General features: G+C 54.5%; 1 protein-coding gene across 6 annotated transcripts in view; it reads left to right on the top strand.

Moving 5' to 3' along the window:
- The window catches only part of neo1a (neogenin 1a), a 118,090-nt gene that overhangs the window by 31,295 nt on the left and 64,199 nt on the right, over positions 1-22,596 (top strand). For all 6 annotated transcript variants that reach the window (XM_049031582.1, XM_049031580.1, XM_049031579.1 and 3 more), the window contains exon 2: positions 12,166-12,483. In XM_049031582.1, the coding sequence (XP_048887539.1) occupies positions 12,166-12,483 (318 nt within the window). The remainder of the gene's footprint in view (positions 1-12,165; positions 12,484-22,596) is intronic.

The following is a 22,596-nucleotide window of genomic DNA, read 5'->3' as shown; positions in this document are numbered from 1 at the left end:
GAGGAAATGTCAACATCATTACACGAGCCAAACCGCTCATTGATTTACGCTAACCCCCCCTACCCCTCCCCCCCGGCTACTTCACTGAGGGAGTGTTTCAGGATTTTCCACTCAGAAACCTCGCTTGACATCACATGTCAGTTGTTTTTATGATTGTGGTCTGAGACCTCTAAGGCGTTCTGGGCGTCTGTGAAAAGGCTGCTGACCCTGCATTTTCAGCAACTGGCTTTTAAATCTGAAGTGAAGAACAGCTTCTCCACTTGCACATCGCTCTCGGTTGGTGAAGCACAGCTTCTCCACTTGCACACCGCTCTCGGTTGGTGAAGCACAGCTTCTCCACTTGCACATTGCACTCGGTTGGTGAAGCACAGCTTCTCCACTTGCACACCGCTCTCGGTTGGTGAAGCACAGCTTCTCCACTTGCACAACGCTCTCGGTTGGTGAAGCACAGCTTCTCCACTTGCACACCGCTCTCGGTTGGTGAAGCACAGCTTCTCCACTTGCACACCGCTCTCGGTTGGTAAAGCGCAGCTTCTCCACTTGCACACCGCTCTCGGTTGGTGAAGCGCAGCTTCTCCACTTGCACATTGCACTCGGTTGGTGAAGCACAGCTTCTCCACTTGCACATTGCACTCGGTTGGGGAAGCACAGCTTCTCCACTTGCACATTGCACTCGGTGAAGCACAGCTTCTCCACTTGCACATCGCACTCGGTTGGGGAAGCACAGCTTCTCCACTTGCACATAGCACTCGGTTGGTGATGCACAGCTTCTAAACTTTCACATCGCTCTTGGTTGGTGAAGCGCAGCCGGCGCTGGTTTTGCTGGCCCTTCGGAATTGTGGAGGGTGTTGATCATACAGGCATCGCCCGGCTGTCCTGCTCTGTAGGCTGATCCTGTCTGATATTTCGATCATCCGGATGATGTGTGTGATTTATTGGCTGCTCCATGCTGCCTGGAGCTGGCCCGCCCCCTCTCTGGCCCAAGGTGTGTGTCCGGGAAAGCGTGCGCTGAGCTGGGATTGGGCGAGTGACAGGTGGACCGCAGGAGCTTTTGCTGTGAGTATAACTTCACCCATCCCCCAGCCACGAGCGACGGTTGCTTGCTCTCTCTCTCTCTCTTTGAGTGCAGGGTCTACCTGACGTTGTCATATATAAACTGAGGGTGGCTTTCTGGGGCTGGGGGAGTGGGGAGGTTGAGGCAGAACTGGGGGGGGCATCAGTCAGCAAAGCCCCACTCCTCCCCCCACTGTCTCCTGGGGCTGAATCACTTGGAAAACAGGGAAGATGATGGAGTGTGGGTGGGGGCAGCGAGCAAGGCAGCGGAAGGTCCGTTTTGGTGCTGAGCGTGGATTCGTGACTGAGTCGCCCTCTCACTTCCGGCAGCTGCCTGCATATGCTCAGTGGCTGAAGCTCCGCTTTGAGGTCAGTCCAGGGAAGGGACAGTTTAGCCGTGTGCGCTTGGGGCAAGGGGTGCAGCAGGGCAACCAGCGGGGCTTGTGATGGCCGGGAGACCTGTGCCCACACAGGCTCTTCAGCAGGTGCCCCCTGCTTCCCCAAACAGTCAGCATGGCCCCCCTCTGCTGCTCCCTTTGTGTACGATAGAGATTCCTAGGAACAAAGAGCCTCGGCCAGGAGCCTGGAAGACAGAGGGAGGGAGCTGATTTGTGTCCTGCTTCAGTATGGGGGGGGGGGGGGGGCAGCCTCCCCATGGTGAAGGGGGTTGGAGCTGGGAGGGGGAGGAGTGTGGGGGTTATTCCTCGGGGATGGTGCGTGCTGGTTACTGTGAAGGGCTTGTCATCATAAGAGTTGCCATAGAAACCGTTGGTATATCATTCCCACAACACCAATTTTAAACCACCCCCCATCCCTCTTTAACAAATGCACACAAGCCCCTGTGCTTGCACTGTTGCATGTGCCCTGTAGCTGGGGGCAGCCCACTTCACAGCCGTGCTTGCATGTCTGTATGCTGCTTGGGCTGCTGTACAAGGGGCAACATGGCTGTAATTGCATGGGCCAGATTGTTCCACTGTAATTGTGCACTGATTGATGGCCCTCTGCTGGCCTGGAGCCAGTGCCTCTGCAGTGAGAAAGCAGGATGGGGAGTGAGTGTGTGTGTGTGTGTGTGTGTGTGTGTTCCTGCTGTACACTTGTGCCTTTGTTTCCATGTGTGCGTGAGCGCGCTTCACTGTATACATTTTTGTCGTCGTCTTCTCCCCTCCCTCCTAACCAGTGGAGACGTCATGGGGCCCAGAGCTGGAGAGCTGGGTTTGTGCTGGTTACCTTGGAGCTGATGTGAGCCTTTTCTGCTGACGGAGCTCTCTGGTATTATGGGCTCTCCACTCGCGATGACCTTCCGCTCCAGCCGCACACCAGTAAGCATCTGGAACTGGCCTGGACGGCCCTCAGGTCTCTGCTCGCTTATGTGAATAATGAATGAATTAGCACCGATATGGACTGCGATCCCCTAAAGAACAGGACACCCTGGTCATGGTCCTGATGGTGCAAAACATCACCAGGATTGTGCTTAAAAGGTTTGCTAACAGACATGCTGATGATCTTTCATACTAATGATTTTCTGTAACCAAGCATCTTCAGCCACAGGTGGTCTCTGCTTTAGTGCAGACTGAGTTGATTGGTTCATGTGTACCAAGTGATGGGTGTATCCCCGTCCACCTTCTGTTGTATCAGTGAACTTTGGGTGTGTGGGGGGAATGTTGAGGGGTGGGCCACGTTTGGGGGGGTTTCTAACTGAAGCCCTTGCCTCTCGCACAGCTCGTCATGGCCAACCGGGAGGGGTCGCGATTAAAGGTGATTATTGTATAACGTCTGTAGATCAAAAGAGCCAAGCTAATTATCTCCAGTGGCTTTCGCCATGGCTGTGGACGTGGGGCATCGGCACAGAGATGCATGAGCTGTGCTGGTCAGCTGTCACCATAAACCCTACAGGCTGCTTCTCCACAGCGCTGACGCTGACGCTGCCACGACAACCTGCACAGCAGCTCTGTACACCTGTCACCCTTAGTCGTTGTTCCCGTGGCTGAAGGACCCCCGTTGTTTCCATGGTTAACGCCCCCTTTCCCTCCCCTAATAGGACTGTGAGACACAGGCCGTGATCTCCATTCCGGCATGTTCTCTATACTTTCTGGTCCTCGCCCTTCCTCTTCAATGCCACCTGCTTCCTTGTTCCGGACGTCGACCCGGGGGTAGGGGGGTGGGGGGCCCAGTGTTTCTTTCTCCTTCCTCGCCAATTGTTTGGAGTGTCAGGTGTAGCATCTGAGGATTGTGGGTAAGCGACGATAGAGCTCTGTGTCCCCCATGCCCCCCTCCCAGTGGCTGACGTGAAGACGGCCGGGTGGGGGTGCATGCACAGAACACTTGAGCCATGAAGAGCCCCTCTGGTCGTCGCCCCCCCCCATGTGTAAACAGTTTGTTGGCGTCTGTAGTGTTGTTGCTGCTGGAGAGTCATTGAGTCTCCCCGTTTCCATACTGAGAGTGATCAGGCAGCGGAGTGGAGGGGGGGCCCTTGGCGTGGGTGTGGGGGCTCGCTGCATGAGAGCAGGGCCCTCGGTGTGGGCGCCGGGCCCTCGGTGTCCGAGACAAACGTAATCATTTCCGTCAATCATTTGTATCCCTGAGTAACAATATTGACCAAAAGCAAGAAATTTGTCAGCCCTGCTTTGCCTATTAAATATAAAAGAATATGTCAAAAAGACAGGGTGATGCGTGGTTTTTTCTTTGCAAAGCAAGAACGGTATGAGAACCCAAAGTGAGCAGAAAACCTCTCAGGAAAAACAAGCATGACTGCATACAGGGGCAAGAAAAGTGCAACACAGGCAATAAAGTGAAGTTCCCCCAAAACCTGGGGTGGCTCTTTTCCGGCTTTGTGGAATAGGAGCGACAAAGCCAAACATGGGGAGGTGGGCAGCCCTGAGCCGCGTGCTGGACTACACTGTTCTGGGGGTGGGGGGGTTTGGTGGAGGTGGGCGGCCCTGAGCCGCGTGCTGGACTACACTGTTCCGGGGGTGGGGGGGTTTGGTGGAGGTGGGCGGCCCTGAGCCGCGTGCTGGACTACACTGTTCTGGGGGTGGGGGGGTTTGTTGGAGGTGGGCGGCCCTGAGCCGCGTGCTGGACTACACTGTTCCGGGGGTGGGGGGGTTTGGTGGAGGTGGGCGGCCCTGAGCCGCGTGCTGGACTACACTGTTCCTGGGGTGGGGGGGTTTGGTGGAGGTGGGCGGCCCTGAGCCGCGTGCTGGACTACACTGTTCCTGGGGTGGGGGGGTTTGGTGGAGGTGGGCGGCCCTGAGCCGCGTGCTGGACTACACTGTTCCTGGGGTGGGGGGGTTTGGTGGAGGTGGGCGGCCCTGAGCTGCGTGCTGGACCACATCGCTTCATGGGGGTGGGGTTGCATAACAGGGCGAATAACTAATGATGCCTGCTTGGGGGGGAGTGGGCTTATCTCTGCACTGAAGAGTTGGCATTTGCACACTCCACCCCCTCATTTGCAGTGTGCTGGATCACTGCACTGAGGCTGGGTGCCTGTTGGCCTTTTCCGCACCTGCAGCACCGGCTGCTCCCCTCTTGCCCTCCCCCGCGAAGCACTGACCCCTGCCCTCCAGTGGACTGTACCCTTTGTCACCATCATCATCTTGGTCTCCTAGGCTATTAACCTCTCGTATGGTCAGTGTGCACGGCACACTGTTGCACTTTATGATGTCAGTCGGCACTTCATGGCGCTTTTCGGAACTTTTCAGCGTCTTTTTCAGCTGGCTTGTAATAATGTCCTGAATTTTCTGGGGGGCTTTGATCTCTCACCTCCAACTGTCCAGCCCTCTGGGGATTCCCGCAGGCGAAGCATGACTGATGGCTCTTTATTTAGCTCCTGCTCACAGCTCTCGCTTAGCAGGCCCTTGGTGACTGGCTGAGTCACTCCTGCGGGTGGAGGGGTGACTGGTGAGAATGGGGGCTGCCTGGTGCCCTCCGCACGTTGCTGACATCAGTCAGAGCAGGGGAAAGCCCTGTCGCATGACACCTTCATAAAGGTGGGGTACCCACCCCCCACTCGGAGAAATGCCAACATCCATACACCCCGAGCACCCCAATCCCCCACGCCAGGATCGCTCCTCGCTGAGCGTACAGCTCCTTTCCCAACGTGTGGCTCTTTCCCCTCCAGCGATGAGATCTCACTGCTCTATGCAGTATTGATTTCTTACAGTGGAGTGACTATAGTTGATGATAATGGCTACTGGGATTTTGAGGTGCTTTTCTTAGCCCGACTTGTTAGTGTTGGAGAACATTCTTAATTAGGCTGTAAACGGAATCGACTGTGGCCAGTATTGGCAAGTTACAGAAGCTCAGTGCAGCACTGTGTGTGTGTGTGTGTGCCTGTCTCTGTCTCTGTGTGTGTGCGTGCATGTGTGTGTGCACATGTATGTCTCTGTGTGTGGACGTGATGAATGCTGAATGTGTAATTAGACTAGCACGTGTAATTGTCTGAGCCCATTTGTCAATATTAATTTGAACACGGTTCGGGTCAGGGATCGGACGGCGGATCGGGTCAGGGATCAGGCAGTGGATCGGGTCAGGGATCAGGCAGCGGATCGGGTTTGCTGCTCTGCTTCGCTGCAGTGGCTGATGTTTTAAGGCACTTTTCTACCACATCAGTTACATTACTTACAGTACTTACAGTACTCCCATTTGCATAAATACGATGATATTAATGTTGCACATCAACCTGCTATATTACTGTATTCAATTTTTGAATTAAGTACAAAATACCCTGCCTGGCGTTGTGATGTCGTTGTGATTCCGGTACCAGTTGTCACACCAGTGGAGAAAGGCCTTAAAGTGCCTGGTGCAGTGGAAAAGCACCCTTACAGTTATGCACTGCTTAATGACGGCTGATGCATTCTGAGTCTATACTCACACAATAATAATAACCAGTACAGTATAGTAAATACATAAAACATTTTCAAGTATTACATACTGTACATAATAACTGTCTGTGTTATACTTCCATATGGCTGGCAGTGCAGTAGGCTCCTATACACCAGCTTCACCACAAACACGGGTGATGCCTCGCACCTTAACGTCACTAGGCGACAGGAATTTTTCAGCATTATCTTACGGTTCCACCATCATCAATGTGGTCTGTCCTTGACTGAGGGATCTTTATGCTGCCATGTGTGTTTCTGAAGCTGGAGCCGAGGGCATCATGAACTGGCGGTCGGTGGAAATCCGCCCTGAGGAATGCGATGTGGATTCAGAGCCCGCCTGCGGGATTTCAATTCTCTTTTTGTTTTTATATCTGTGTTGTGTTTTATATTGTATCATCCATCTGTCTGTCCATCTTCAATTAGCACTTATCCAGCACAGCTTTGCAGGCAGCCCAGCATGTCTCGGGCGCCGCAGGGCCGGAGGCCGGGGGTGTCCTGGGCGCCGCAGCGCCGGAGGCAGGGGGTGTCCCCGGTGAAGCAAGCCGGAGGCAGGGGGTGTCCCGGGCGCCGCAGGGCCAGAGGCCGGGGGTGTCCTGGGCGCCGCAGCGCCGGAGGCAGGGGGTGTCCCCGGCGAAGCAAGCCGGAGGCCGGGGGTGTCCCGGGTGGGATGCCAGTTTGTTAGAGGCTGTGCAGTACTGTCAATTCGTGGGGAATTCAGTAAGGAACACATTTCATGCCTTTTGTCCTGTTGTCAGAAGAGGCCTGAGGAAACGTGCGAGCCCATCCCAGCATGCACAGGGTGGCCTTGAAGACGTGGTGGGACATGCTTAGCCTCCCCCACCCCTGTGGGCTCTGCTCCCGTTATTTAATTGCTCGTTAGTTGGTGTGCCCTTAATTGCTCGTTAGTGGGTGTGGAGTGTTCACACAGGAGTCCACAGCGGGTACGGATATCGTCGTCATGAACAGCCTGAGGCCGCCGTAGCGACAAGCCGACTGGAGGGGGTGTCCCAGAGCCTCCTGCATCTCCTCCTGATGATATACGGGCCTCCTCCCTGGCCGTCTCCATACCTTGGGAAGCCCATTAACAACCTGTTTTATGTCAGAACTTCTGAACCTTAGAGTGTAGTGTAGGTGTCTGTGGACTGAGCTACAGTGATTCTACTGGCCCACGAGAGTCTTGGGTTTTTCTCGAGCGATGAGTGGTGTCTTGCAAGGGTGTGTGGGAGTTTCTTGTGAACTTTGTGAACCTTTGCCGTTCTGAGTGCGAGAGGCAGTAAGTACACCAACTTAGTACCAGATCACCCCCTGAAAGGTGCTCCAGTCCAGTCCTTTTTTTTTCTGGCAATTCAGTTCCGTCTCCTTTTTTTTTTGGAAACAGGCGTCCAGCCTCTTGGTTTGGAGCTCAGCTTAATGCGGCTGTGTGACTGAAAGTACAGCTCAGTAGCCTCCACAGCGGCAGGACGGTCCGCCCGCTGCATGGAGCGCGGGCTTTGTGCTTGGTCACATGGGGTCCTCTGGAAGCATGCCTGCTTTGTAGGAGTGTGAGCACTGGACAGTGAGGAGCGGATATGGAGGATTGACCCCTGCCCCCCCAGCTGTTAGGCAGAGGTTGCCAAGTCCGGATTCCCTGGCCCTGTCAGTTCCCCTCCCCAGGGCATGTCCCATGGGGAGGGGGTTACTGTGCTCTTCTGCCTCCTGTAATGACGCCGTTTCGTTGCTCGTGTTTCCAGTTTTGCTTCTCTCATCCCTAGTTTGTTTCTCTCTGTCGGGGGGATGGAGGGGGGGGTCCGATGACCTGGTTGTTCTCCATCAATAATTGTGCATCATGCAGAGTTTGGCTTGATCTGTGTCTTAATTACTTGCCGTGATTGATCCACCATTGTCTTTCTGTTGTGCTGTGATTTGACAGACGGACACTTTGTGTGGCAGCTGTTTGATTGGCAAGAAAAAAATCCTCATGTTATGCTTTATTTCTTCATTTGTGGCCCGCATGAGTGCGTCGCTTTGCGGCCGTGGGCCGTGTGAGCGCGTGGTGCGGCTGTGCGTCGCTTTGCGGCCGTGGGCCGTGTGAGTGCGTGGTGCGGCTGTGCGTCGCTTTGCGGCCGTGGGCCGTGTGAGTGCGTGGTGTGGCCGGGCGTCGCTTTGCGGCCGTGGGCCGTGTGAGCGCGTGGTGAGGCCGCGGGCCGCGGGACTGACCCATTCCTGTCCTCGATCATCCCCCGAGCACCAAGCCACCACCTTAACCCTAATTGGCGCTGTTTTGCAGGGCTCTCCATTCTAATGTCTCCCTTTGTCCTTGCGTATCTCAATCAGTGGACAGTATGGTCCCACGGGAGGTGTGAGCCTGGGTACTTGCGGTGTGCAGGGGGGCATGAGGATGGGCTGGGCCTGCCCAAGGCTTTTCTGATTGCCAGCGTGACGTGATGGATACTCATTGGGCAGAGTCAGAAACGGGGATGAAGAAACAATATCATGAAGATGTGAAATAGTCAGGATATAAATGTCAGAATTGTTTCTCTAACTCGGTTGGCATGCTGGTTCTCAGTAATGCATGTTGCCCCCTTTAAAAAATACAGTGTGCAGCTCTGAAGTTCTTCCTTGGTTTTTCATGCCAGTTTGGGGGAGTGTGGATACCAGCATCTCCTCCCCCCTGTTAAACTTCTCCCTTAATATTAATGACACTCTTACTCTTTTACAAACTGAACTTAAAATCCTGTGGGAATCCCGTATTGGTGAGCTAGTCGTGTCCTGACAGTGCCGACGGTCTTCAGCACAGCCACACTGAAGTGGTGTACCTGTAGGCGGTGACTTCCTGCCCCTCCAGCCCTGAACGGGCACCTGGTCCGTGCTGGGTGGGCGACTGTGTCCCGAGCTGAGGAAATGCAGAGCGCAAAGTAAACTGACAGCTACTGAACGCCAGTCAGTCAGTTTTACAGCAAATATTTGCTCCTCCGCTGCACAGCATGGTAATTTAGCAAATCTCCATGCTGGTGAAGCACTCTGCTGAATATGTAAATCAGGGGAAACTGCTCCGCTTGTGCAGGCGAGGGGGTTAAGGGGAGGAAGATGAAAGCAGCGTTGGGAGGGAAGGCATGAGCGTCGAGGAAGCATTATGAAAAGCAAAGACTGCTGTCCAGCCCGATGGGGGGTGGGAGGTGAGTGAGGAGCACAGACGGCTTCTGCCGGAGACGCCGCATCTACCTGTGAGCGCGCCGCCTGGCCGGGCTGATGGAGCCCGCAGCAGATGGGCGGCCCCTTCCGGAATCTTCCACCTTCCAAGAAAGCAGTGGCTCCGGTTCTTCATCTATCTCGTGTCCAAAAGTGATATTGTATTTCTGACAAATCCGTGGGCACGCGTGGAATCTCGAGCTTCCTAAGCGCAGCCCCTCTGAGGACGAAACACAAATAACAGGCATTCTTCGCACCCCCCAGGCCTCATTACTGAGAAACGACTGTTAATTCACAAGTAAATAGATTTAGCGGTTTTCTTCCCCCCAAATCCAGGGTGACAATTAATGCGTGACATGAATCCAAGAACAGACTCCCAAGCTGTTCACAACACTTTCTTCTTCTAATTAGAAGCCGCCCCACCCACGTCCCTGTGTCCCTCCCCCGACCCACCCACGTCCCTGTGCCCCTCCCCCGACCCACCCACGTCCCTGTGCCCCTCCCCCGCCCCACCCACGTCCCTGTGTCCCTCCCCCGACCCACCCAGGTCCCTGTGTCCCTCCCCCGACCCACCCAGGTCCCTGTGCCCCTCCCCCGACCCACCCAGGTCCCTGTGCCCCTCCCCCGACCCACCCACGTCCCTGTGTCCCTCCCCCGACCCACCCAGGTCCCTGTGTCCCTCCCCCGACCCACCCAGGTCCCTGTGTCCCTCCCCCGACCCACCCAGGTCCCTGTGCCCCTCCCCCGACCCACCCACGTCCCTGTGCCCCTCCCCCGACCCACCCAGGTCCCTGTGCCCCTCCCCCGACCCACCCACGTCCCTGTGTCCCTCCCCCGACCCACCCAGGTCCCTGTGTCCCTCCCCCGACCCACCCAGGTCCCTGTGCCCCTCCCCCGACCCACCCAGGTCCCTGTGCCCCTCCCCCGACCCACCCAGGTCCCTGTGCCCCTCCCCCGACCCACCCAGGTCCCTGTGTCCCTCCCCCGACCCACCCAGGTCCCTGTGCCCCTCCCCCGACCCACCCAGGTCCCTGTGCCCCTCCCCCGACCCACCCAGGTCCCTGTGCCCCTCCCCCGACCCACCCAGGTCCCTGTGCCCCTCCCCCGACCCACCCCGAATGCACGCTGTTTCTCTCTGAGAGGGGTTTTAGGTACAAAATTCTGGCTCTGGGTCTCCCCCGTCCCCCATGCTCTCTACCTGCTAAAGGACCGGCCCCCCACTAACTCTGCCAGAATCCTTTGTTCCTAAGGCTCCCTGACTGGAGAATGAAGCGTCTTCTCAGAGCCCTGGGTGACGTCAGGCAGCCTGTGGTTTGTGAGCAGACCGGCCCGTTTTCCGGTCTTGGCTGCCCGGGCTGCTGTCTGCATTTGAAGCCCCGCCCTTAGAGTTCACCGCTGAATGGCTTCAGTTTTCCCCGAGTGTGATGTGCCGTCGTGCGGCTCCCTGAAAAACAAGCACAGTCTGGCCCCAGTCAGCCTGCTTCGCGGGGCTGAAGGATCTGCGCTGGCTTCCATCCGAACCTGCTGCTCCTCACAGCTGCCATTTGTCTGTGAACCGCCCTCGCTCTCATCCGCAGCTTTTCTTGCGGGTTGAACTCTGTTTTTTTGCGAGATCCTGATTGTTGACGAGGGATGAAATGCTGTTTTACACAGGTTCTTTTCGTCTCTCTTTCTAAAGGAAGAACTCTTCCTTAGAGAAATGTCGAAATATAACATAGTAGTTACCTACCATGGAGTGCTGGCGGAATGCAGTACTCGCTCCGCTGTTAGTGATGCTCGTGACGAACAGCGTTAGCCTGTTAGCCTGTTAGCCTGCTCTTGGAGAATTGCAGACCATGGTATTGGGCAGCCCTATTACTCTTTTGTAGGGTAGCTGCTGCATATACTAATAAGGAGTTCTGTTACGGTGCTGCTGGAAGGCTGCTGAAGGTGTTAATGACGGAGGGTGTCAGGCCCGTGTAGGCGAGCCGCTAAAGATGCTGCTGATTAAGCGTGTGATGCTGGTGATGACCTGCGAGCAAGCGAGAGGCGCGCTGTGTATCCCGCCGCCTCCCAGGCCACCGTCCCATCTGCCAGCCCATGTCTGTGAGCAGCACCATCCGCTCCGTGTCGAGTTCTGGTGGCTCTGGGCTTGGGGATGGTGACCTTCTGTAAGAATAATGGGACTGTCATTTGTCCGAGTTCCTCATTAGCGCGCCGGCGTTGAGGCGCTCGGCCTGCGCTGCGCGTCAGGAACACGCTCTGATGATGCTGTGAACACGACCGTGTTTATAAATGCAGGCAGTGCGGCCCATCCTACCTCCTGGCCATTGCATTCACATGCCACCTAGCTAGTGTAGTTTTAAATCCTCCAAGAGAATACAATCGCGTGGACACAGGTTTTGTAAGCGTCCTGATTCGCAGCCCAGAGGTAAATCTGACAGCCCTTATCGGGCTTCTGCCCTGGTGTCCTGCATGGATTTAGATGCTTCTGATCTCTCCTCTACGCAGCACTGGCTGCAGTTCCAGGCGTCCTCTGCACTCTGTTGATAATAAGTTAAAACAAGTGGCCTGAAGTCATTCTGCTGCCCTTGACTGGCTGCTGAGACCTTCTGCAAACGGCCTGCTGGCTGGACGAGTTCTCAGGCCTCATCTTCTGCTCCTGCTCCCACTACTGCTGGCTTTTTCTACATTCCTGCATGGCAGACAGTAGTTAGACCAATATAAATATTAGACGGTGGGGGTGAAAGTTTTTATTTTTATTTTATACAAAGTAAGCCTCCCTCGTGGCTCCAGGCAGCAGTTCGCCTCCCCCGTTTTTGTAGCGCTCCTCATGCAGTCAGGGTGTGACTCGTAGGGAGACAATCTGCTTTTACCTTCATTAGCAGATGAGGGGGGTGTGTTTGGGTGGTCTTTACGTCTGTGGAAGCTGATTGGCTGAATCCCGTTACTGTTGGCTGGTCGTTGTTGTTCATTCGCCCTGTGACTGGTGAGGTTGTTTATATCATGACCTGCCCTGTCTTGTCTGCCTGCTGCTTTATGTGGCTATTTGGAACTAACTCCCCCCCCGTTTATTCTCCCCCAGGGCCGAGCCCGAGGCTCTTCACGCCATTCTGGTTCTCGGTGGAGCCAGCCGACACCCTGGCGGTGCGCAGCGCCCCCGTCCTGCTGAACTGCTCAGTGCACAGCGACCTGCCCGCACGCGTGGACTGGAAGAAGGACGGAACCTTCCTGAACCTGGCGGCCGATGAGCGCCGGCAGCTGCTGGCCGATGGCTCCCTCCTGGTGGCCAGCGTGGTGCACTCCAAGCACAACAAGCCCGACGAGGGCGTCTACCAGTGTGTGGCCTCCATCGAGAGCCTGGGCAGCATCGCCAGCCGCACGGCGCGCCTCAGTGTAGCGGGTAAGGTCCGTCGGACGTGGGGCGAAGCGGCACTCGCTGTTGGGGGCTCACACTCGCTCACGGACACCTAGCGAGAGAGGAGGAGACCTAGCAATTAATGGTGAGCTCCCTAAAAGCATGTGAGGGATAAGGAAAGTGCAGAATAATAAAGTAAATCATCAATAATAATATAATATATTACTACTCAATTCAACTGCCTGCATGGGTTGCCAGTTTGGCTTTACATAATACCCAGTGATCAGAGGTAGAATGTTGTCTTCTCTCTTGTTATGCTGTGATTTAAGACTGGATAATATAAGTATGTGCATTTAGTGTTGTATAAAAATTTAAGCAATAAGTAAGTGAGAAACTTTGATAAACTGTCAGTAAGGAACATAGGTTGATGCTGTGCTATCAAGCAATCATGTTGCGGAAAGAAACGTAATTCCTGCCAATCATATGGTCTTTTAAACACACACAACCTATGGCCAACAAGCGCACAGCAAGGTTGGTTGAGTTAGCGGAGCACGCTACACGCTGCGGCTTTGATGACATGTGTGAGTAATGGATGGTGGTGAGCACTTCCACAGAGGAAACTGTGTCGCTGTAGAAGGCGACAGCTCAGCACACGCAGCATCTTTAAAGAGTGAGATATTGTGGTTAAACAAGGTAAGAAGGCATCAGTAGTGTGACAGTGACGGCAGAGCCTGGTGCTGCTCCGTACAGCAGAACATACCGAGTATGAGTGCAGGAATATGTCAAAGCAGCCGCTCAGTCAGGGAAGAACAAACCACACTGTCAGCGTTTTCTAGTGTTACCTTTTCACAACAGAAAGGTCTGTTGTTTTATGATTGATTTATTATAATTTAATTTTGAAGTACCTTCAAATTGTGGTATTTTTTTCTTTTATGAATCTAATCTAATTAAGAAGAATTTTAAGCAAAAGAAATAATATTGTGATAATTATTGGCATTAACTTGTATGAGGAACAATATCATGGTAAAATATTTTGTCACATCAAACCGGGAGCATAGAGCACAAAAACTCTGTGAGGAATGTTCCACCTTCCAAGTCCATGGATACAGTGAGGATGCAAACTGAGCAAAGGCCAGATTCGAACCCGTATCCATGGAAATGGGGCTGCGCAGAATTCCTCCAGCAGCCGGAGCATAACTGGAGGGACACGTACCAGTTTAAATGCATGCTTCCGGAATGTGGTTTTCACGCCTCCGCGTGACGGACGTGATCATACTCTACTCCTGTTGCTCACCGAGTACGAGGACAAGGACTCTTACAGTCCCCTGGAAGGAGGGATTGCTGCTCAGTCGGCTGGAGGAGGCTTCGTCCAGAGAGCTGTGGTTTCCGACGAATGTTTCCCCGCGCCGCTGACCTTCTTTTGCGGAGTCTCGGGAGTCTGAGAGTTGGCTTGGGTTCAGGAGTTCAAAATAAGTACATTTTAGTGATTTTGAACAGCAAGACTGAAAATGATTGATTGTCTCAGAGAGCACATGCAGAGCTCAGCGCTAAACTTTAAGCTGATTTTAACCCTCTGCGGTCGACGGCATCGTCGGCGATGCCGTATATCTTTCTCGTCCGTTTCAGTCATAACTCGCTGAAATCGTACATTTCACAACTTCAATTGTTGGAAGTATTAAAGTTTTTAAAATTAGGTTAAATCGGTAAAAGAGTAAACCACTCACCTTTCTTTGTTTTACTTGTATCAGGGGCGTGTCGTGCCGCCCTCACCTGAAGATCGCTATTCACGTTCTATGTAGCTGCATTACTGCGAATTCAAATTGCATTTGATGAACAATGCATTGGTACAATGATGGATAATCTTGAAAAGCATCAATCATTAAAATAGCAAAGCTTGCTAGTTTCCTATGACAGTAAAACGTTTGTTAAACATCAAAATATCGGACCTTAATTGCAAATAGTTTTTGAAAATCTGGTATGCTGCAGTATAGTATCTCAACAGTATCTAGGTGTGAAAAAGCCTGATCACACTCTGCTCACTATTGCAGTCCTTGCAATATGGGAATGACATACGATGCTGATATTAATATCGCATCGCCCAGCCCTAATTGTGATTGGTGGTTCTCTGTCACACACTACATTAGTCATGGAAAATGAGAACCAAGTAAGTTTTGTTTTTGTATCAAGCAGCAAAAAAGTTGTAGCATGACATGTTTGATTTTTCTTACTTGATATTGCACATCCTGTGATGTGATTATTCCCCTTGCACACACTGCAATGATGCTGAAGCAGCATAGCGTGCTGCCCGAGTCAAATAATTGAAAAGCAGTGGTACAGAGATGGGAGGGTGATGTCACGCTGCCTCTGAGCCGAATCCCTTGATTCACAGTCTATGCGTATTCTGGGTAATTTATGGTAATGCAGGAGGAGCATGTTAGCATTGGGGGGTTGGAGTTTCGCCACACCACTGTGCAGTTGTAATCTAGAGAATTATGCACCTCAGTTCTGAGGGAGCAGGGGAGATGGGGGGGGGGTGTGATGGGGGGAGATGCCTCCCGGCATTATCCGGCGCCTTCCCTGCTGGTAGCTGTGCGATTAAAAAGGTTAATTGCAGTGTCTTTGGCATCCGCCATCACTTGCCAATCACAGTTGAAATTGCAGGAGCGATGTGGCTTGTCAGGGAAGGGGGGGGGGTGGGAGTTGCTGGAGTGCTGACAAAATGGGGGGGGGGGGGTAATATTAGTGATGGATGATTGAGAAGCGTACCCCTGCTTCTGTTATGGGCAGGTGCCGGGCAGCTCTTTAGGTGATGATGGCCACTGCTCTGCCTGCTCTGCTCCCTCTGCTGCTCCGCCTGCTCTGCTCCCTCTGCTGCTCCGCCTGCTCTGCTCCCTCTGCTACTCTGCCTGCTCTGCTCCCTCTGCTGCCCCACCTGCTCTGCTTCCTCTGCTGCTCCGCCTGTTCTGCTCCCTCTGCTGCCCTGCCTGCTCTGCTCCCTCTGTCTGCTCTGCTCCCTCTGCTGCCCTGCCTGCTCTGCTCCCTCTGCCTGCTCTGCTCCCTCTGCTGCTCCGCCTGCTCTGCTCCCTCTGCTGCTCCGCCTGCTCTGCTCCCTCTGCTACTCTGCCTGCTCTGCTCCCTCTGCTGCCCCGCCTGCTCTGCTCCCTCTGCTGCTCCGCCTTTTCTGCTCCCTCTGCTGCTCCACCTGCTCTGCTTCCTCTGTTGCCCTGCCTGCTCTGCTCCCTCTGCTGCTCTGCTCCCTCTGCTGCTCCTCTGCTGCTCTGCCTGCTCTGCTCCCTCTGCTGCTCCACCTGCTCTGCTCCCTCTGCTGCTCCCTCTGCTGCTCCCTCTGTTGCTCTGCCTGCGCTGCTCCCTCTGCTGCTCCACCTGCTCTGCTCCCTCTGCTGCTCTGCCAGCTCTGCTCCCTTTGCTGCTCCCTTTGTTGCTCTGCCTGCTCTTCTCCCTCTGCTGCTCCCCTGTTCTGCTCCCTCTGCTGCTCTGCCAGCTCTGCTCCCTTGCTGCTCCCTCTGTTGCTCTGCCTGCTCTGCTCCCTCTGTTGCTCTGCCTGCTCTGCTCCCTCTGTTGCTCTGCCTGCTCTGCTCCCTCTGCTGCTCCCTGTGTTGCTCTGCTTGCTCTGCTCCCTCTGCTGCTCCCTCTGCTGCTTTCTTTGCTGCTCTGTCTGCTGGTAGACATTTTCTCATGTAGTTCTCTAGTTCTCTTCTCATGGCTACAGAAACCTTTTTTTTTGGGGGGGGGGGGGGCACCTCGCTCTCCTGCCGTCCGGTGCCGCTCTTGGCATTTAAGTCCCTCACTGTGCCCTGTAAAGCTTCTTGGTCCCAGGATTAGGTTCGCTATTGTGCAGGTGGCTGTTCATTTTGAAAGGTGTGTTAAGTGTTTCTGTCTGTCCCCAGCCTCCCTTTCCCTTGGTGCTTCATCGGGGGGTAGGGATAGGAGCCCCCACCTCGGTACAGCTCTTACTCTGTGAAGTCTGCCCCCTGCAGGTCTGAAATGCTGTGTTGTCTGGTTTGTCTCTCCTGACTTTGCCTGCACAGAGGGCCCCCCCAAGTCCTAATAGCATGTATGATGCTCGTAACTACATCTGCCTGCGCAGCCTGGTGCCTTCCTGCGCAGCCTGGTACCTGCCTGCGCAGCCTGGTGCTTTAGCCACTTTATACCATGGCACAAAGCAGCAGGAATGACACTGACACCCAGAAATGCATTTGGGTTGGTATTCTATAAATGCCTCCAGGCATCCAGCTATGCTTGCGATGATTCTTCCAGGATCACTCCCGATATAGAACCTGTCCAGCGAAGCACACGCCTGCAGCAGGATGCATCAGAGAGCACGATGGGTCTCCGATTCACTGGAATAGCCCGTCTTAGGATAGCCCAGCCCTCTTGTAGGAGCCCTATGTGGTCGTGCCGCGATGTGACACCGCTCTCGGGCATCTGGAACCTGCCCTGCTTGTTCTGAGCTCTTGGGACCTAGATCGCGGCTTTGGCATCCCGTGACCCGTCTCCGGGTCTGCTGCCTGCACCGGGTCGATATCTGCGGTCAGTTCTTGCCTTGGACTTGGTCTGTCATTGGCATGTCACTCTTTGCTGCTGGCTCCGTGGTCCTGTTCCGAGGGGCTCTCCCACCTCCATTTGTCTGTTTTCAGTCGGTTCTCCTTCCACTGTATGCAGCGACCTACGAAAGGACAAACGTCCCCCGAAGCATGACGCAGTTATTATGGTTCCTGCATCCCCCATCGCTGAATTCTCATCAGGCAGGTGGCCATTTTCCCCTCGTTTGAAGATTTATCATTTGGCATCTGCAGACACGCGTCGCTGAATCTCATATCAGAGGCCGAGCAGGGGCGCTCATGGACCCCCCACGCCCCCGTGCCTGAGAGGCGGCAAATTGCTGATCGAATTAGTGGTGAGGCGAGAGCAGCCCCCCCTCACTTTGTAGAGGCTCAGTGTGGGGCTGCTGCTGTCTGCATCACCTGCTTCGTCTGTATTCACTCTTTTGGGTCCTAATAAGTCCAGGAAAGGCAACCCCCACTTCCCGTTCAGAGCCGGTGAAATGAATGGGACCTTGTCTGTCTCCCGGTCTGCCTGCGCAGTGTGTCTGTCTCCCGTTCTGCCTGCGCAGTGTGTCTGTCTCCCGATCTGCCTGCGCAGTGTGGCTGTCTCCCGGTCTGCCTGCACAGTGTGGCTGTCTCCCGGTCTGCCTGCGCAGTGTGGCTGTCTCCCGGTCTGCCTGCGCAGTGTGTCTGTCTCCCGGTCCTGCCGCAGGCCGTGTGTCTGTCTCCCGGTCTGCCTGCTCAGTGTGGCTGTCAGTCAGCAGCGCTTTGCTTTCGACCTTCACCCACCCATTCAAAATGCCATCCAGTGCTTTTATTTTCTTTATTAAAAGTTTACTATTGTCAGTGATAACCGAGGTGCGTTATCTCAGTGACACCGCACAGCTATGTCTGTTCTGCATAAATGAGGCACTCTGCCTGGCGTGGAGCGCTGAGCAGTGGTGAGGTTATGGATCTTGTCGTCCAAATGTCAGTTCCTTAGGGAATAATAATGTCTAATAAATAGAAATGTTAGAGGACGTCATGTAGGCCGGGAAACGGCTGCGTGTCTCCCACCACATGCTGAGGATCGCCCACATGACTGTGTGAACCTGGCCGATTGGTCCTTTGCCGCTGGGTGCCCCGCCCACAGTGTCATCAGCTGACATGCTGCTGGGCGACTGTGTCACTTGGCTGTTAGTGTTAGCATTAGCCACTCCGTATCATGTGGCTCTGTCTGCTGTGGGGGCTCAGGGGGCATTTAGTCTCTCTTCACAGTGATTAAGGGGTGTAATGTTACAAGGTCTTTGAGCCCCCCCCCCCCCCTCCCGACCCTGATTTGTGGAAGCAGTCTGAACGGCGATAATCCCGCTTTATTCCGCACGCCGGTTTCCGTACACCGATGACGGGGCTTTTCTCTCAGACTGCAGTGGGGGGGGGGGGGGGGGGGGTCGGGGGAGGGTAAAGCTGACCGCGTGTGATCTGTCTGCGCAGTACAGGCACTGAGCCATGGATAACCGCACTCCCTCCCTGAGAATGTGCGCTGGGGTGGGTGTGGAGGGGGGGTGTCGTAATGGGACAAAGTGCGTGAAGCAGCCCTGAGAGAGGCACCCAGGGGCTGCTCTGTAAGGACACCCCCCATAGGAGCAGTGTGACCCTCTGTCAGTATTGCCGTTGGATGTGGTGTGAATGCTGTACGGACCCCCAGCCTGTGAGCTGTGACTCTCACAGCAGAGGGGGTGGGGGGGCTGTGACTCTCTCAGCAGAGGGGAGGCTGTGACTCTCTCAGCAGAGGGGGTGGGGGAGCTGTGACTCTCAGCAGAGGGGGGTGGGGGGGGCTGTGACTCTCTCAGCAGAGCGGGGGCTGTGACTCTCTCAGCAGAGGGGGTAGGGGAGGCTGTGACTCTCTCAGCAGAGGGGAAGCTGTGACTCTCTCAGCAGAGGGGGGGCTGTGACTCTCTCAGCAGAGGGGGTGGGGGAGCTGTGACTCTCAGCAGAGGGGGTGGGGGGGCTGTGACTCTCTCAGCAGAGCGGGGGCTGTGACTCTCTCAGCAGAGGGGGTAGGGGAGGCTGTGACTCTCTCAGCAGAGGGGGGGCTGTGACTCTCTCAGCAGAGGGGGTGGGGGAGCTGTGACTCTCAGCAGAGGGGGGGCTGTGACTCTCTCAGCAGAGGGGGGTGGGGGAGCTGTGACTCTCAGCAGAGGGTGGCCTGTGACTCTCAGCAGAGCGGGGGCTGTGACTTGATGCCTGTTTTCAACTTTTACTTTTCGTCATCTTCATTTTTTCTTCATTCCTTCCGTCAGTTATTCATTTGTTGGATATTTAGGGTAGCCCCCCCCCAAGCTGCATGCTCTCTCTTGAAATGTGCCCCATGTCTGCTGGATGCAGTTGCAACAGCGCAGATGTGCCACAGCTGTGCTGATTCTTCTTTTTGGTTTAAGTTTTTTTAAACATGCGGGTCGCAGCGAGACCAGCCCTCAACATGGAGATTGCGATTCGTATTGTTTTACTTAACAGATTACAGTGGCTGACTCACCATCACGCAGGGGAGGCTGGGGGGGACATGGGGTGGGGGGGTGGGACATGAGGTGGGGGGGGGGCGCATCTCTGCCTTGTGCAGTGTGAAGATGGAGAGTGAAAAACCTCTCTTGTTACACAGCTGTCAGGACCTGCTTGGGCGTGTTCACATCCCTAGCAGTGCTGGTGTTAAACGTGGGGGGGGGGGGGGGGGGGGGGGGGTATAGGAAGACAACCAGGGAGAAATCGTGTGTTTGTTACGTTGAGGACACCCTGAACTCTTGGTACACAGACCCCTGGGAGGCTGGTGGAGCCCCCCAGCACACAGCTGCCCGCGGCGGCCTGGGGGGGGCGATCTGAAGATAACAGGCCTGTGAAGCACAATGAGGAGACGTGTTAAACCAGCTTCCCCAGGAAGGAGCTGTCACACGAGGCTGTACTGTCAGCATTTGCCATAGTAACCCCCCCCCCCTCCCCCCCCCCATATGGCTGTGCTTCTCCCGCTCTTCCCGTCTTTGCCGACTGGGGGAAGTTCCCTGTTTGGTGAGTAGAGAGGACAGGGTTTAAATCTGGGACGCTGCTGTTTGTTGGGTAACAGACTTCAACCCCCCCCCCCCACCCCCCACCCCCCCAGCATGGTTCCATGATTTCTCTCCCTCTTTGTTCTTGAGTCCCCCCCCCCCCCCCCCCCCGAGTCTGCCGCTTCCTGATGAAGCAGCTGATCCGCAGGCCAGTGCTGCACAGAATCCCGTTAGTCGGAAGCTGTCCTGCGGCGCCACTGGCCCGGCGAGCGGGACTTCCTGCCGTGGCCGAGCCTTGGTGACCCGCTCTATGTGGGCCAGACCGCCCCCTTCCCCCGCAGCCGTCCATTGGGGTGGCACAGGTGGGTCAGACCGCCCCCTTCCCCCGCTGCCGTCCATTGGGGTGGCACAGGTGGGTCAGACCGCCCCCTTTCCCCGCTGCCGTCCATTGGGGTGGCACAGGTGGGTCAGACCGCCCCCTTTCCCCGCTATCGTCCATTGGGGTGGCACAGGTGGGTCAGACCGCCCCCTTCCCCCGCTGCCGTCCATTGGGGTGGCACAGGTGGGTCAGACCGCCCCCTTTCCCCGCTGCCGTCCATTGGGGTGGCACAGGTGGGTCAGACCGCCCCCTTTCCCCGCTGCCGTCCATTGGGGTGGCACAGGTGGGTCAGACCGCCCCCCTTTCCCCGCTGCTGTCCATTGGGGTGGCACAGGTGGGTCAGACCGCCCCCTTTCCCCGCTGCCGTCCATTGGGGTGGCACAGGTGGGTCAGACCGCCCCCCTTTCCCCGCTGCCGTCCATTGGGGTGGCACAGGTGGGTCAGACCGCCTCCCTTCCCCCGCTGCTGTCCATTGGGGTGACACAGGTCTTCCTGCACCCGGCTGGATGGATTTTTATTATGATTCTAATGCTATTCAGAAACTTCAGGGAAATAATAAATTGACTGATGCCAAAGAAAACCGATGTATGTTCACTGTGTATTCATACGGAAAAGGACATTCTCAGTATTTTGTGCATCTTTGTTGCATGTAAAGGCATCATGGCAGCATCCAGCAGACTTGGGTTTGACAGTCGGGCACAACGTTCAATGGGCTACAGACGTCGTGACGACGGAGGGCAGGGGATGAGCGCATGTGTCAGTCTGAGCTGACGCTCCGGCATTTGCTCTCAGACGCCTGTACAGAAGCACCTTTTGTCGGCCACGTAGATCCTCCTCACCGTTAGTTGGACCTTAGTGTTTTTGGGGTCTCACTTATGCAGAGTTCTCTTGCTGTAAGCTGTCCTGCTCTTTCTCCACCACTCTGTATATTAAGGCTGCAAAAAATGATTTTGAACATTGATTAATCATGTAATCAGCCCGTAATGTATTTGAATAGTTGGGCCAAAATAGAGGATTTGAAGGTAAGTGCAAATGCTTTATTTAAAAAATAACAAGAGGTTCAGCCAGTACTGACATCTGCTCAGGCACTTGTGCCTTCAGGTCGCGCTGCCGTGCTGAAGGGCTTCGCCTCGCTGCAGGGGACTGACTTCTTTGGCAATGCAAGATTAAAGTGATTCAACACTTTTGATGTTTTGGTCTCATGGCAACACTCAACACATTGTCTTCACCATATTTAGCTTGCTAACGATTACACTGAACACACCAATATTAACGTTGCTAGGTGGTGATGTGATTATAAATATTTATGTAGCAAACTAAAAATTCAACTTTTTATTGCTTATTATCACATTATTGATTAGTATTTACAGCCCTAATGTATATCAGGGTCACTCAGTATAGTTTTTAACCATAGATGGTCAGCAGGACCAATGCTTGTAAATGTTTTCAGATACTTTACCCATAATGCCCAGCAGTTTCGCTTTTATCATGTTTTCAGCTAAAAATCTTGAATGGATGAAAATAATCGCAGCTCCCCTCACTCACTGAAACTCGCAGCCATTTCTGCTCAGAAGTTCATTTCCTCTGATGGTATCGCAGCCCAGCTCTAGTCTCCAGTCTGCTATTTGTTTAGAAACTTTGTTCCTATTTAAAGTGTATCTCTATTGGATCTGCTGTGTTTCCTTGTGGTTGCTGGATGTGGCCCCGTCGCTGGGAATGACCTGTTTTTAAGTGCACAGGCCTCTCCAGACCGTGCAGTCACACTTCATTTCAGCTTGTAGAAATACCTACTGCCTTTGTTCCGTCTCTGCTGCCACATATTTTCTTGCATGGGTTACATTTCTTATATTTTTTATTTATTGAAATGTTATACACATGATGAGCATCACGGCCAACGAATATTCCTTAAGTCCCTCCTTTCTTGTCAGTACTTGTTGTTTTTGCTCTTTGACGGACTATAAAACTGTGCTGCTTTGTTGTGGTGGCTGTGAGAGCCCCCCTCCAGTGCTGGGGGGTGCACTGCTGCGGGTGCACTGCGCCGTCTGGGTTCAGACCTCTGAACACTCATCAATTCAGCCTTTCATCTCCTCTCTTATCGCTGGCGTGCCTGGGGGACACCCTTCCCCAAAGGATGTGACACCCTTGACTTTCCACCCCCCCCCCTATGATGTCACAGAAGTCCCTGAGATACATTTGC

Source organism: Brienomyrus brachyistius, chromosome 11 (assembly GCF_023856365.1).
Source record: "Brienomyrus brachyistius isolate T26 chromosome 11, BBRACH_0.4, whole genome shotgun sequence".
Taxonomy (NCBI): Eukaryota; Metazoa; Chordata; class Actinopteri; order Osteoglossiformes; family Mormyridae; genus Brienomyrus; species Brienomyrus brachyistius.
Note: the sequence above shows the minus strand (reverse complement) of the source record. Positions and strands in the feature narration are given on the sequence as shown.